This window comes from Maniola hyperantus, chromosome 3 (genome assembly GCF_902806685.2).
Source record: "Maniola hyperantus chromosome 3, iAphHyp1.2, whole genome shotgun sequence".
Taxonomy (NCBI): domain Eukaryota; kingdom Metazoa; phylum Arthropoda; class Insecta; order Lepidoptera; family Nymphalidae; genus Maniola; species Maniola hyperantus.
In genome coordinates this window covers 2,697,569-2,713,939 of record NC_048538.1, presented here as the reverse complement: position 1 = coordinate 2,713,939, position 16,371 = coordinate 2,697,569, and the positions used below count along the sequence as shown (strand labels likewise).

Here is a 16,371-nt window from a genome sequence, read left to right as displayed (position 1 = left end):
AATCCTTTACTTACCAAAGTTCGCGTTCCCGTTTTCCAGCTCTCACTTCCTTGTATCCGGGCTTGAACTCCATACCCTTGTGGTAGCACGGACACATTGCGACTGGTACACAGACGTTGTCGTTATCCAGCACCTAAAGCGCATTTGCAATGCTCACTACAAAAACATCTTCGAAGGAATGTACAAAACCAAATGTCCCGCGAAAAAAAAAACACTTCACCCAGAGGTTTTCTTCACAGTTGAATGTTTCATAGCACGTCGCGGCATACCAATGTATATTTACAGTGACAATGCCACTACATTTTTCGGCGTTTCTAATGACGGTGCTTTATGTGAATAATGCAAAGGGATCACGATCAAGCGCGGATCCAGCATTGTGGGCACGATGGGCATGCCCACAATCTTAATAGTCTTGTGACGTCACTCTTTCACGTTTTATTCAGGTCGATAGGCTGAATAATATTGGTTATAATCCAATGCCTTAATAAAATAAAATAAAAAACAACTCTCCCGGTCAGCATAGCTACCGCAGAGAGATCGCTTTCTACTCTTCGCAGAGTAAAATCTTTGTTGCTTGCCTCAATGGCACTGAAAAGATTATCTGGGCTAGCTCTCCTAAATATACACAAGGTTGTGAACCCGGATAATATGTAAGAATGCACTATATCGATCATGAGCGAATTCATACTCCGATTCGCACGTGGTCGATTTTCGGGTGGCTATGTCCACAACCTTTTTTGAGGGCTTGATTCGCGCCTGATCATGACCCTCAGCAATCAGGATTACGATGCAATGAGAGAAAATGTAAATAATAAAACATACTTGTCCAACAGGGCAGGCGCATCCTTCAACACAGGAGGGCTTGCAATCGTCGATGGGGAGACCGACGTCGGTACATGTTCTCAAGCAGCTGTCAGCGCACACTGTGTACTCTTGCCCACCGGTGCAATGCAACTCTGTGACAAATATACAAACAACATAATTTATTAGGGTTCCGTACCTCAAAAGGAAAAACGGAAACCTTAAAGGATCACTTTTTTGTCTGTCTGTCTGTCGGTCTGTCAAGAAACCTACAGAGTACATGAAATTTGGTAGGTAGGTAGGTCTTATAGCAGACATTCAGGGAATAATCTGAAAACCGTGAATTTGTGGTTAGATCACACAAAAAAATTAAATTGTGGTCATGAACTAATTAGTGTTTTCAATTTTCGAAGTAAGATAACTATATCAAGTGGGGTATTATATGAAAGGTCTTCATCTGTGCATTCTAAACCAGATTTCTATTTATTTTTATGCATTATAGTTTTTGAATTATCGTGCAAAATGTCGAAAAAAAATGACTGTAGTACGGAATCCTCGTTGCGCGAGCCTGACTCGCACTTGGCCGCTTTTTATTTGTATGAAAATTAACCCAGCCTTAACCGGCTGATACATTTTTTAGCTTAAAATTTAACATAGAGTTATGCATCACTAATCCAAGTGACGAATCGCAGTCACTTGGCCGAGTTATGCATATCTAAAGATTGATCTGAAGATTAGCTCTTTTGATTTCTACTTGGTCACTTGGATTAGTGATGCGTGTGTGTGTGACTGTGTGTGCTCACCGCACTCTTTGACGTTGTACCGCCACTGTATGTGCACGCCGGCGCGTGCGCACGCGTCGCCGTAGTCACCGAGGATGGGGCACAGACACCGCGACACGTCGCCCGCGCACGCGCACATGTCGTACAGGCAGTCCTCGTAGTAAGGCTGCACGTCCACGTACCAGTGGCACGCTGCAAACACACAATATTGAAGACTTTTTAGACCGATGTGTGAATTGAACGTATTTACCGAAAAACGTTCCATCCCACAATCAAATCAAAATGGCGATATTATTCTGAACTAACTGTTTATGAGCTGAGCAATAACAGTAACATGACTATTCGAATTGCAAATGAAGCCAGGATTCGAAATATTTTTCCGCGATAAAATAGTATATTATTTCTGAAAAAGTTGTTAAACTTACAGCATAATAGATATTCATAAGTGACATCGCTGTAAATAGCCAGGAAATACAATTTTTTTAAGCAGAGCAATTCTTGATGTACGTTTGGGATGGGAACTTGTGAGAAAAAAACCAATGAATGAACGACCATATTTTGTGGAAGCGATTCAGATATTCCCAGGAGTAGGCTTTTCTACTTACATTCAAAGAGCGAGCTTTTAAGTTGGCTGCAGTATTTTTCAGCATAGTCCTTGTTCTCCACATTGGCTTTGCAGGGGTGTTCCTGCTCCACGGTTGACACGTCTTCACAGAACTCCCTGGTCTTCCATTTGTTAGCGAACGCTAGGACTGATTGTTCTACATCGCCTTCGGGGGTTAAGAAGTCGTCTTTTTGGTTCAGGTTGAAGGTTCCGCATAGGCCCTACAAAAAGTGGTATTGTAGTTTTACATCACACTTATTTTTACCTTATTCTCGTTACGCGATACGGCGGGGGGATGACAGCTTAGAAAAGCTAATAGTGACGGGCAACACTGAGAGCAAAAGAGCGAGAGGCCGCGCACCAATTAGGTACTCCGACCAGCTAAAGCAGTCAAGCAGGTGTGGATATTATCACATTGTGAAATTGGCCTCCAACAGAAGCCGGTGGAAACAGATAATCCATTCAAGGGCAGTTTACCAGGACCACGATCTTCAGCAAGAAGGAACAACCAGAGAGAGAGAGAGATCGTTACGCGATGATATTGACACTTGCAGATTATTAGATTAAAAGTTGGGGTATGGCAATTTTCATTAGCAATTGGTTTCTATGGGGAACTTTAGTTGAGAACTGAATGAACAGAAGAGGAACAGATTCAGACGCCATTGTGGCTGATTTTGTAGTACAAAATCTCTAAACTTAAACGGCAGGTCTACATATACTGCTATCTCTTTCACAATGCTGCCTGCGAAAAAGGATAGCATCTGATTTAGGCCTGGCAATTTAGTTTAGAGAGTTTAGAAAAATTGTATACAACAGAATTCGCCACTAATCTATGCCAAAAGCTGACTGACTGATCTATTAACGCGCAGCTGAAACTACTGGACGGATCGGGCTGAATTTTGGCATGCAGATAACTATTATGACCTAGGCATCCGCTAAAAAAGGATTTTTGAAAATTCAATCCCTAAAAGGGTAAGGGTAAGGGTATAAGCTAGTATAATAATATATAACACTGAATCAAAAGTTACTTTAACCTGGATCTGTTTATCTTAAACCTTAATTTGTATATACATTGCAGTTTGTTCTTGAGAGAACTAGCTTATGCTCGCGACTTCGTCCGCGTGGACTACAAAATTTCAAAACCCTATTTCACCCCCTTAGGAGTTGAATTTTTAAAAATCCTTTCTTAGCGGATACCTACGTCATAATAGCTATCTGCATGCCAAATTTCAGCCCGATCCGTCCAGTAGTTTGAGCTGTGCGTTGATAGATCAGTCAGTCAGTCAGTCATTCAGTCAGTCAGTCAGTCAGTCACCTTTTCCTTTTATATATATAGATATCATACCTGTGTTTTCTCATGGTACGCGGGCGGCACATCAACAAACACGCGCGTGTTTCCATCCCACCACAACGACACTTTACCGGGCAGTTGAACTGAAACAATCACAATTTGATTAGAGAAATGTTAGCGGATTCTTCTGACACTTTTTTTCTCCGTTTCAGGAAAAAATCCTTTCCCAACTTCTGCAGGGCATATCCAATTTGCAGGGGTCAAAACTTCTTCTTTAATTTTTCAGGTCAATATACTAATCTACGTCACAATCGGCGCAAGCGGTGACTTAAAAAATCCAATTTCCTAACGATATCTTCCTCTCCACAAAAGTATGTGCAGAGAAGACTCAATAGGTAATAAAAGAACCTTAATGATTACGAAACAGCAACAAAATAACACTCACTCATAATAAACAGTGAGGATGCAGCACGTATTCTGATGTCACCGATCTTAGCGGGTAGTGACGTCACTTCCTTGCCGTTGACGAGGATGAACCCCCCTTGTTTGAGGTGGATGCTAGTGCCGGAGTATTGCAAGTACACCGCCTTGGTGCAAGACGGCTTGCCTGCGCCTTGGTACGGAGAGAGGTTCATGGCCTTGAAATAAATTCTAAGATTCAATGGGAAGCTTATTAAAGCGCGCTTAAAATTCAAGTGCGCCTCATTTCTTTAACGTTACCGTACCGTAAACCACCTTAATATTTCAACCCACAGTCAAGTCAAATTTAAAAGAAAAAAAAAAGAAAGAAAAAACGTTTATTTTTTAAAGCTACACACATTACCAGTTAGAACTGGTTATGTTATCCCGGCGCCTCTAATACTTGAGTAGTAAAGTCAAAAGACCTCAAGTAGAAGAAGCGCCGGAATAAAGTGTCATGTGTTGCCACACAACCCGAAAAAAAAGGTCCCTACTCAGCATAAATGCCATATGTCTTGCACAAGTACAAAAACATACAGCGCTGGTTTTCAGTAGGAACCCTGATTCGATTGGAAATTTGAGATATTATGAAAGACAGTTTTATTTTAAAGAATATTAGCCATGTAAACCATGTAAATGACTAATATTCCACTTTCCGCTCCAACTAAGCGTCAAGCTTGTGCTAGGAGTAGGTACGACAATAGTGCAACGGGCGGGGTTTGAACTGTCGACCTTTCGGTTTTCAGTTCACTCCTTCACTCCTTTATCCGTTGAGCTATTGACGCTCTAATGAAATGAAAGCTCGGCGGTTATGATAAAATTACATGTCGCATTCTGATTATGGTTATGGCTAGGAAGTTTTTTTTACAAAATACGTACGTACATTTTGTCTTGTTATATATCGGAAGAGTACAATTGCCGTCAAAAAATCTCTGGCAAAAAAACTTAACACTTATGGAATAACTCCAGTGACAGTCTACCCTCGACTGTTCGTCTGTCTATGTCAGTTTGAGTACCAAAATATTCAAAAGAATACCTCAGTGATAGCTCCAGAGCAGGCCACGTTTTCGGCATCTATGGTGATATTTTGAGTCTTGAGTAGAGTGTAAGTGCAATGTCCCATAAAGTTGTATCTCAAGCCGTCGAAGGTGGTGTAGTGAGGGTCTCCCACCGCGCCGCAACGCGCACCGCACGGCACTTGCGTGCAAACCCATTCGCCCGCTTCGCATACACTGAAACAATTAGTTTTAGTGTTAAACCACAGAAAGGATACTCGCTCTTTTACACGGACCAACCATTCTCCTGCAACTGACCCTCGTGACAGAAGCATCCTTCACATAGCTGGAGCTCCACATAGCCTGGCCACCAGTTCACAGTGCAGCATGGCAGTACTCACCAAGTGTTGCAGCTCTTCGGTATGTCAACATCAGGGCGGTAGTTATTTGATATTTCTGTTCTTGACGCGACAAGGACACTCGCTCTTTTTTTTTTATTCAGATACAAGTTAGCCCTTGACTGCAATCTCACCTGGTGGTAAGTCATGATGCAGTATAAGATGGAAATGGGCTAACCTGGAAGGGGTATAGCAGTTTTTATTAAACCCAGAACTCTTTGATTTCTTCATGGCATCGTATCGGGACGTTACATCGCTTGGCGGCACGATTTTGCCGGTAGGGTGGTAACTAGCCACGGCAATACTCACCAGGTGTTGCAGCTCTTGGGTATGACAGCTCCAGGAGGGTAGCTTCTGTTCCTGACGCGGCACGGACACTCGCTCTTCTGCACGCAGCGACCACTCTCTAGCAACAGACCCTCGGGGCAGAAGCATCCTTCCACACAGCTGGAATTTTTGGCCACTAATTCTGGGAAGGCGCAGCTCGGCTGCATATCAGGTCCACAGGACTTGTAGATTTTGCCCTCAGGGCATTTCATAGCTGTAAAAAGTATTTATTTTTCGAAACTGTGAGTTAATTGCATTCTGGCATTGCATTTTCCAAAATCCAAATTTGGCATAGAAATATAAATGACATCACTACCTTTCAGTACCAGTAGTGATAACAAGTTGCATCCAGCACGACTGGTACCATGAGAATTGTTGTCTCTATGCTGAGTACTGATCCCCATACCAGGCATCCTTTATATGGTTATAGTTCTTGCATTTCACGAGGGCGAGTAGCTCATGCTTGTGTTTAAGTCGTATCGGTATAAGTAAAGTACAGTAAATGTGTGCGTTTGCGAGCGCTTGCTCGCGACTGATTGATCCGACGTGCACGCACACTTACGCAATGTCCGTGTATACGACGTAACCACAAGTAAAGTTCACTCGTCTTCGTGAATTGCAAGAACTATAACTACTTACGGCAAGTCTCAGAGTCCCGCCACGATCTCATCTCCTGGATGCCATGGCGCAAGCACTCTTTAGCGTACACCGATACTGTTCTACACGCGCATTCTTCAGGACCTGGTGAACATTACAAAATTATCTTAGTTTTTGATAGACGGATGTACACTAACTAGGCTGCACACCACAAAACTCAAAACTTAACATTTTTATTTACCGACTTAGCAGATGGAGTAGTAGTATTTATGGGAAAACTGTTAGTGGGGCTAATAATTCTGTTATAGGTAATCTCTAAATTGCCTAACTCTTAGTCATATCTTCTTCCGCAGGGAGTTTTATGAAAGGAATAGCAATAAGTACATTTAGACCTGTCACTTTAATTTATCAATTGGGCCGATTCTCTTGTACACAATTTCTAAACTAAACTAAATTAACGGGTCTAAATCTAGTGCTATCCTTTTCCGCAAGCAACATTATGAAAGGGATAGCAATAGATTTAGACGTGCCATTTTAGTTTAGTTCAGAGATTGTGTACAACGAAATTAGCCACAATGTCAAAATGTAAGTTTAAAACTAAAACTTACTTAAACTCGTAGTGCACGCACAGTAATCCCATTTGCAAGCTTCCAATAACTGAGATACATCCATTACCTAAAAAATAACGGCATTATAAAAATTCAACCAAGGGTCACTGGTATGATCTCTCATAGAGATAAGTGCGTCCCTGTCCACTTTTACTGTCTTTTTCTCTTTACTGTAAATGTTTTTGGGCCAAATAAATAAAGAAAAATTTACGCTTCATTTTATTGGAAATCTATACTATTCATTTTTTATAGTGTGTGTGCGTGCGTGCGTGTGTAGATGGGTGAGTGTGGGTGTGGGTATATTTCATGGAATCACTCTGTATTCATACAGTAGGTACGTGGCAGAAAATAATGTACATCGACCTTTAGAAGGAGATAGCAGATTTGTAGAGCATTGTCTCTGTCATCAAGACCGACAAAACGTCATATAGATGTGAGTGACAGAGACAACCCTCTACAAAGCCGGAATGTCATTCTAAATGCCAATGTACATTTTCTGTTGCGTACTGTAAAATGTTATTAATACCTTCGAACACTTTCTAAACTTTTCCTTAGTAAAGATTTTAGTGCAAAACTGAGCAGCTCTCTTCATGTCCTCGTCGGATTTAGAATTGCACGCGCTGGTTTCGGTCACGTTGTTGCCGCACATATCTGTAAAGAGAGTGATTAATTGATCCCAATAAAACAAGCACAGTTAGAAATTAGAAATGATTCCCAAAAAGACAGGAGATTCTTGGAAACGTTTTCTTCGAAAAATTGATTCTATACCAGTGGTAAGTTTACTGCAGACACGGCATTTCAGAGCAAATTACCTACATTTAATCGATTACGACGAAATTTGGTAGCTTTGCATCCCAGACGGACGTAGGCTACTTTTTGTTACGGAAAATCAAACAGTTCCTACGTGATGAAAAAAATCTAAATCCACTTGGACGAATTCGCGCAGGCATCGTCTAAATATTTTGTACGGAGGTATAGCTTGCATCCCAGAGACGGGCAAAGGCTACTTTTTATCCTAGAAAAAAAGACTTCCTACGAATTTTCTCAAAACTTAACCCACTCGGGCGAACTGGCGGGCATCATCTAAGTAGTACTTGCTTACCTTCTTTAAACTCGTGCAGTTTCCAGGAATCAAACAATACGGATTTAGTCTTCGCAACAACGCCTTCCTTGGTCATCATATCGTCCTCGGGATTGCCATCCAGCGTACCGCACAGACCTTCCGTCTTATTCCATACCAATACAGAACCTTCCACTAATAATACATCCTGAAATGACATGGGCTCGGTAGAGATTAAAACAGGTACTGTAAAAATTAAGAACCTTTATGATAAATTTTTTTTACAAAAAAAATAAAAACCGACTTCTATACCTAGCCACAAACACTAAAAATTAAAAAACAATTTAATTTATTACCGAATATATTATGTATACAACAGTTAATATAGTTCCATGACAATACTTTTTGGTGCCGGTGCCTTCATATTTTTATGAGACTCCACAATGGCACCTCATTGGCACCGACCCCAAAAAATATTATCATGGAACATATTAACTCTTGTATACATAATATATTCGGTAATAAATTAAATTATTTTTTATTTTTTAGTGTTTGTGGCTAGGTATTGAAGTCGGTTTTTATGTTTTTATTTTTTTGTGCTACATATTGCGTATATTGCTACAAAATATATTGCATATACGCAATACATTTTGTATTCGATGCCACAATTCATCAGAAAGGCTCAGAACCAGAGAGCTGGCAGGTTTGCTAGAGCGAAATTTCCGACAATCGTGGTCCAGTCCATAACGACTTACACGGGAATTCATAGTCAAGATAGGGGCTTCTTTAGAGGACTATTCAAACGGCATGTGTTATATTCAACCTTTATGCAATGGTTTTATGCAAACCTTAATAATAAGAATAAGAATAAAAATAATTTATTTTGAATTTAGAATTTAGACACAAGAAACAAGTTTCCTACCCTCTGTACTAGGAAAACCCTGTATTGCAGAAGGCAGTTACAAGTTTTTTTTTAAACTAAGGACTTAATATATTATATCTTATATTATACTAAAATTATAGGTAAGAGAACGAGTTTCCTACCCTCTGCACTAGGAAAAAACCTGTGTTGCAGAAAGGCAGTTACAAGTTTCCTAAAAACTAACTAACTAATGGTTGAGTATGACACTTTTAACTCAGATTTGGCTACGAATTCCAGTGTTATAGAGACTTTTTTTTAACTCAGATTTGGCTACGAGTTCCAGTGTTATAAAGACTTTTTTAACTCAGATTTTTTCTATGCTCGTAACTTACATTAGTATCCCATTTGAGCGTGATCCCGAAGTCCAAATCGACGAGCACGTGGTCGCTGGGCATGGATACTCGGATACCCGGCAGCGTCGCAGGGATGGGGATCCTGCGTTTGCTGTTGCGGAATACCAGTGCACCGTCATCTGTGACGAAACCGAGAGGGTCATCAAACTAGGAAAACTGGCAGTTGGAGCTTTTTTTATTATTTATAGACCAGCGCTTGGTTGTTATCAGACTTGCTGGCAATGCGTTGCGTAAAGTGGAGCATTCATCTTGTAGGCGACGCGTATAAAACCTTTTTTGTTGTAAAATAATAAAGAATGGCTCAGAAAAAGAAGACGTATTTCATATGACAGATTTGTCAAATTGGAAAATGAAAATGTAAAATTTTGTAGAAAGAAAATGGAAAAAAGATGTATTCACAGATTTAGGCGTGAAATACGTTTTTAGAAGAGCTTCTATCAATATTTGCGGCCTTTCATTGAAGCATCCTGTACACATCTATTATATACAGGGAGTATACGTCATAACTCACGATACCTTACGCCCCTATCCCACTGGCGTTATGTGAGCGTTAACGTTTCTTCAATGTCTCTGTTCAATGTTCAATGCAAATTCTGCGCAGCGACAACGTCGCGTTGACGCGACGTCGACGTTGAGAGTCTCTAATGACAACGCTGCGCAGACGTTGGAGAAACGCCAACGCGCGCATAACGCCAGTGGGATAGGAGCCTTACATGGGTTCTAGAGGAGGACAAATGTTATCATTTTCTAGCAAAAGTAGACCATTTTTAAATAAATGACCACATCGTTTTTCAGAAGTTTAATATAACCGATCTTGCTGTTGCTCTTTTAGATTCTCGTAGAAAATCATGGAACAACTTCTATAAAATTTCAGCCACTGTTAAACCGAATGCTTTGTGCTCTGAAGTTCTTGCGGGTTGCAACAATTTAGACAAGCTTGGTAAAGAAGATAGAGTAGTTTTGGCCATTGGTGCAAATGATGCAAATCCATTTTGTGTGATTAATGCACTGTCGTTAAATTTAAGTAGGTTGCGTAACACAAATGTATTGATTTTACCAGTTTTAAACAATCCATTTCTTAACACAGACCTACTAAACAACTACATTAGTTCGATCGCTAAACTGCACCCAAACGTTACCTTTTTAAAACCAAACGACTTAAAATTGTTATACTATAAAGACAACACTACAATGTATTACAGTGAACTAATAAATTTTTCAATCGACTATGATGACTATAAAAGCAAATACCTAGTTAGAAAATATGATGGGACAAAAAATAAAAATAAGACATACGGAAACAATACAATTAAAGAATATAAAAAAGGGACTATTCCGTACTACTTCAATAAACAAAAAAACAGTAGTAGTCCACATAAAGAGTATAAGAAGGGAACCATACCGTACTATTTCAAACAGGTAAATAGCGACAAGGCAGAAAAACATATTGATTCACCTAAAATAACAACTCCGACCTACTTTAAAAAAATTACTACAAATCAACATGACAGAAAGTTTTTTCGTGACCCATAAAACAGATACCAATAACATCACCATATTACATCAAAATATTGCATCAATACTTAGCAAGATGAACTGCCTCGAGATTGCGTTACAAGACCTAAGAAAACAGAATATAAATATAGAAATAATATGTCTCAGCGAAACTTTCATAAAAAAGGGGTATGAAAACTATCTTAAATTAAACAACTATAAACTTGCTTCCTGTTACTCGAGAGAGAAAGAAAAAAGAGGCGGTACATGCATATTAGTCGAAAAAAGTATAGAATTTAAATCTGTGAAAATCCCTCAAGGGTTGGCCTGCGATTATCAATTCGAATGTTGCGCAACAGAAATTTCGTCCTTCAATCTTATAATATGCTGCATATATAGAATACCAAAATATGATAACATTACAATGTTTTTTGGAAAACTTAAGTTGCTCTTAGACAAAATTTCAATTAATAAAGACTATCAAATAGTAATATGTGGTGATTGGAATATTAATACATTGCATGATGACAAATTCAGTATAGAACTAAAAGAAATACTATATAACTATAACCTAGAAATACATATTAATGCTCCTACAAGACGAAATGCATGTATTGATTTATTTGCGAGCAATATAAAACCGGTTAAAAGCAATATACATATGCTAGGATTATCTGACCATGAAACTGCCCAAACACTTTCATTTACTGTCAAATCGAATATTGATGCAGAATGGTACGAATTTAAGCGAGACTACTCTAAAGATAATAGACGTAAGTTTGTAGACGCCATATCTGCATTATCTTTGATGGAGGTTACTTCTGAATCTAGACTTGAAATGGCTTTTGATATATTTTCTGATCTAATAACATTATTCTACAATTTATGCTTCCCCCTAATACGCATCAAACATGTTAATAGAAAAACTAAATTGTTTTGGCTCTCCAAAGGAATAAAAAGATCCAGCGTAACAAAGAGGCGACTTTATCTAAAATATATAAAATCAGCAACTAATAAAGCGCTAAATAAAAACCAATACTTTGGCTATAACAAACTTTTGAGGAAATGTATAAATACATCAAAGAAAATACAAAACGCTACAATGATCACTCGTGGACGTAATAAATGCAAATCAACATGGATGGTTATAAAAAATATAACTACAAATAATATCGAAAAATCTAACATAGAACATATTAAAAAAGATGATATAAAAATTTCTGATACACAAAACATTGCTGAAGAATTTAACAAATACTTCATAGAAATTACAAATAAAACACGACAGGTAACTAAAAGTGAATCTTATAACCTCATTGATCATAAAAGTGTGAGTCTATTTGTCTCGCCAAGTAATCCATTAGAGGTATATAAACTAATCATGTCACTCAATAATTCTAAATCTGTAGGATATGACAACATAAGAACTGATATTGTTAAAGAAATAGCGGTACATATTTGTCACCCACTAAGCCATTTAATTAATTTATCCTTTGAAACTGGTAAATTTCCACAACACTTAAAGATATCAGTTGTAAATCCTGTATTTAAAAAAGGTGATAAAGCTGAAATGTCTAACTATAGACCCATTACCTTAATAACTATATTTTCGAAGATTTTTGAGAAGGCCATGTACACTAGGCTAAATAACTTTATAACTAAAACTAATATATTAAATGAAGATCAATTTGGATTTCGGATAAATAGTTCAACTACGAAAGCATGTTTTAAGCTAATTAAATTGATAACTGAGAGCATTAACCATCGAATCCCCATAGTAGCCATTTTCTTAGACATGAGCAAGGCATTTGATTTTGTGTCCCATGATATACTTCTGTCAAAGCTGGAACGTTACGGAATTCGTGGAATTGCAAAAGACTGGTTTAAAAGCTATTTGACTGAAAGGGTGCAATGCACACAGATAACAAAAATCGTAAACGGCGTAAAACACACTTACCAATCCACGTTCAAGTCTAACAAAACCGGTGTACCTCAGGGAAGCATTTTAGGACCAATTTTATTCTTACTTTATATAAACGATCTTCCTGATGTAACTCACCACAAAACCATCCTCTTTGCTGATGATACCACTGTTTTAATTAAGTGTACTGACGAAAAAACTTTTGAGACAGATATCAACTTAACTATTAGACGGATCACAGACTGGTTAGATAAAAATAATCTAAAACTTAATGTAGCAAAAACAAAAATGGTGGCATTTAAAAGCGTTCAAGCTAAAGATATTCCTCTTCAGATACATTGTAATAACTGTGTCATATGTGAAGTGGAATCAACAAAATTTCTAGGTATTGAACTTGATAAACATTGCAACTGGAAAAAACATATTGACAATGTATGTAGTAGAATTAATAAATTTGTGTTCGCTTTAAAAAGGTTAAGGAAAGTAGCCACTAGAGAAGCTGTCTTGAGCGCGTACCATGGCTATGTATCATCTGTACTTACTTACGGTTTGATAATTTGGGGCAACTCAGTTGACATAGACAGAGCATTCAGAGTACAAAAAAAGTGTATACGGGCAATATGCGGTGCACATTATATGGATAGTTGCAAACCCTTGTTTAAGTCCCTTAACATACTCCCTTTGCCTTGTATTTATATAAAGGAAATGTGCATTTTTGTAAAAAAGAACCCTGATCTTTTCACCAGACATGGAGATGAACTTGGAAAACGAACAAGACACAAAGACAGATTGATACTGCCTCACATAAAATTATGCTTATTTCAAAATAATTCATATTGCATGGCAATAACCATATTTAACCAGCTTCCTCCCCATGTTAAAGTAATGTCACTGCCTTCACTTAAATCATTCTTAAATAAATGGTTATTAGAGGAATGCTACTATTCAATTAAGGAGTATCTAAAACCTTATAAGTGACTTTTTTTTTTTTTTTTTTAATTTTAAAGAGGCGGATAAAATGTTTATATTTAATAATTTATGATTGATATTATCGACTGACTCATTGATATGGATATGACCTTAAGTATTGTGGTGTTATTCTAAGATTGTTATTTCTATTTTTTTAACTGATGAACATGTATACTTCTTTTTTTTTAATAATTATTATTGACTTGACAGGGGTTTTTTATATTTGAATAAAATCATATTGTTAACATTAGGTACTTTCTAGATAGATACATTTAAATATAAATAAGTTAAGTAGATTATTGATTGTTAATTTTCACACTTTATTATTCTATGATAATGTAGTTACTATAATAAGTTGCACACCAAATTATTGGTTGAATGTCAAGGGCTCAAAATAGATTTAAGACCAAATTGTACCACATTCTGGCAAATAAAAAACTATTTCTATTTCTATTTCTATTTCTATCGTGACGTTGCATCAATGATCTTGTATAAAAGAAAAAACTAACTGACTGACTGACATATCAATACCGTGGGTCTATAAACTTAAAAAAATGGCATGTCGGTTTTCTTTAAAAAAAAATTTTGAGAAATTCCACCTAAGTGAAGTCGGGACGTGTCAGCTACTATACAATATGACGGTGCCTGACGCCTGTCCACTGAAGAGGAGCGGAGTGGAGAAGTGCTGAGTCAACCTATGGAATTATTGAAAAATGACGTCATCGATGAAAATAATTGCGTCATTCAAAAATCTGACTGTTCGACTGATCTGCTCTGCTTCGCTTCAAAGGACTGGTTCCTTTAAGTAGAGTTTAAAGCAGATACTCACCAGAGGGCAGTTGTGATAGCCTAGTGGTTAGGACGTTCGCCTTCTAATCGGAGGTCGGGGGTTCGATTCCGGGCACACACCTCTAACTTTTCGCAGTTATGTGCGTTTTAAGTAATTAAAATATCACTTGCTTTAACCGTGAAGGAAAACATCGTGAGGAAACCTGCATGCCTGAGAGTTCTCCATAATGTTCTCAAAGGTGTGTGAAGTCTCCCAATTCGCACATCGCCAGCGTGGTAGACTATGGCCAAAAACCCTTCTTACTCTGAGAGAACTGTGCTCTGTAGTGAGCCGGCTATGAGTTGATTACGATGATGACTCACCAGAGGTACTAAGGGAGTACATCTTCTCGTCCAAGAACACGGTGATTTCATATGGACAGTAGCCCTGGCGCTCGCACTGCGTGTGCTTTACCGCCACTGTGTATTTGTGCTCTATCGCATCGCGCACGAGGATCTGATTGCAGGACGTCTGGAAGCTGTTAGGAAATAATAGAGACAGAAAATAGAGTACAGTGTGACACGGCTAGCTTGGCGCATGGCGAAAAGCGGAACTAACATTGCCGTCAAGTTTCCCCGTTGTTCTTGTTTGAATATTCTAAGCCTTTGTGCTTTAACAGCGCCCCACTGTCAATGTCATTCAAGTACCAAGAGAGCCTTGTCGCACTGTACGAGTGAAAGTGACATAAAGAGGGTAACGGGAAGTGGCTGGATGATGAATGCAGAGGATCTGTGTCAAGCAGAAAACGTTCACAGTAATGGAATAACGATGACAAACTGATGCTGAAAATGTACGTGTATACATTTTGTTTCTTTTTAGCAGAACGATTTTATAAAGAGTATTTCTTTCAGAGGTCCGTAAGAATTTCTAAACAATGAGACCACAAAACCACATATGAAATAAAGAAGCTCATCTCAAAAACTTTAATGCTTTTCATAAGTTTTGATTATTATCAAACTAATCGACCTGAACCGCGTTTGGAATTTTAATTCGAAATTTCCTTGTTATAGACATAGGTACCTATAATGGTATTATGTTCTACTAATTTTTATTTCGTTAAAATTTTGCTAGTGGCGTCTACCTCGCCGTCGAATTTCGCTATCGAAAACTTAAGGTCTCGTACGAGGAATGCAAATCTTGCAACAAAATTATAATAGGATCACGAAAAGTAATTTAGATACTCGGCTTTTTAAAGTTTTTTTTGTTATGACATTCTAGGGCTTTCGGTAGAAATCTCAGAGATGTTAAGTTGTCCTTGTTCCTCCTTGGTCACCTGAAGTTAAGTGATTACCGCCGCCCATGAACATTTGCAGCACCAAAGGAACCAGCGCCGATGCGTTGCCGGTGTTTTAGGAATTTGTTCAATGTTTGTTTTTAAGTTTTGGTACAAAATTAATAAATAAAGTAACCTGTAAATCTTTCCATCGAAGGTTTTATAGTGCAGGCCGGCCCAGGTCAAACAGCTACCGCCTTTGGGAGTCAGGTCTTGCACCACTATGATCGGCGTCCTGGCATTCCCTGGACCGTACTTCCCCGAGCCTTGCATGGTGTGTTCGTAGTGACCACTGTGCGTTGCATTTAGAGTATGTAACGCGTATGGCTAAAATGTTACATAGGTACATAAAATATGCGCATATGAAATGGCAGCTGATAATAGGTTTTGCTGTTAGTACCTATTTAGTTTTATGTTTACGTTTAGTTTATTAATTATCACCATTACCCAATTTATTTATATAGGTACTAGCTTATGCCCGCGACTTCGTCCGCGTGGACTACACAAATTTTAAACCCCTATTTTACACCCTTAGGGTTGATCTTTAACTATGAGATTTTAACATAAGTGAGCATAAAATATGTCATACTGCTAATTGCAAAAATATAAACTACAAAACTTCTTTATAGACACTTCAAAACTGACAGAGTTTCATACAAACTTCAAACCCCTATTTTACCCCTTTAGG

The 16,371-nt window shown here is 38.2% G+C and overlaps 1 protein-coding gene across 2 annotated transcripts in view; it reads right to left on the bottom strand.

Moving 5' to 3' along the window:
* Window positions 1-16,371, bottom strand: part of Hml (hemolectin) — an 80,344-nt gene that overhangs the window by 56,987 nt on the left and 6,986 nt on the right. For both annotated transcript variants that reach the window (XM_069509690.1, XM_069509691.1), the window contains 15 exons: window positions 15,820-16,010; window positions 14,734-14,888; window positions 9,177-9,316; window positions 7,965-8,130; window positions 7,389-7,513; window positions 6,863-6,929; window positions 6,297-6,398; window positions 5,640-5,871; window positions 4,974-5,169; window positions 3,924-4,116; window positions 3,533-3,621; window positions 2,189-2,408; window positions 1,605-1,775; window positions 823-956; window positions 15-133 (listed from right to left, as the gene is read on the bottom strand). In XM_069509690.1, coding sequence (XP_069365791.1) covers window positions 15-133; window positions 823-956; window positions 1,605-1,775; window positions 2,189-2,408; window positions 3,533-3,621; window positions 3,924-4,116; window positions 4,974-5,169; window positions 5,640-5,871; window positions 6,297-6,398; window positions 6,863-6,929; window positions 7,389-7,513; window positions 7,965-8,130; window positions 9,177-9,316; window positions 14,734-14,888; window positions 15,820-16,010 — 2,300 coding nt within the window. The remainder of the gene's footprint in view (window positions 1-14; window positions 134-822; window positions 957-1,604; window positions 1,776-2,188; window positions 2,409-3,532; window positions 3,622-3,923; window positions 4,117-4,973; window positions 5,170-5,639; window positions 5,872-6,296; window positions 6,399-6,862; window positions 6,930-7,388; window positions 7,514-7,964; window positions 8,131-9,176; window positions 9,317-14,733; window positions 14,889-15,819; window positions 16,011-16,371) is intronic.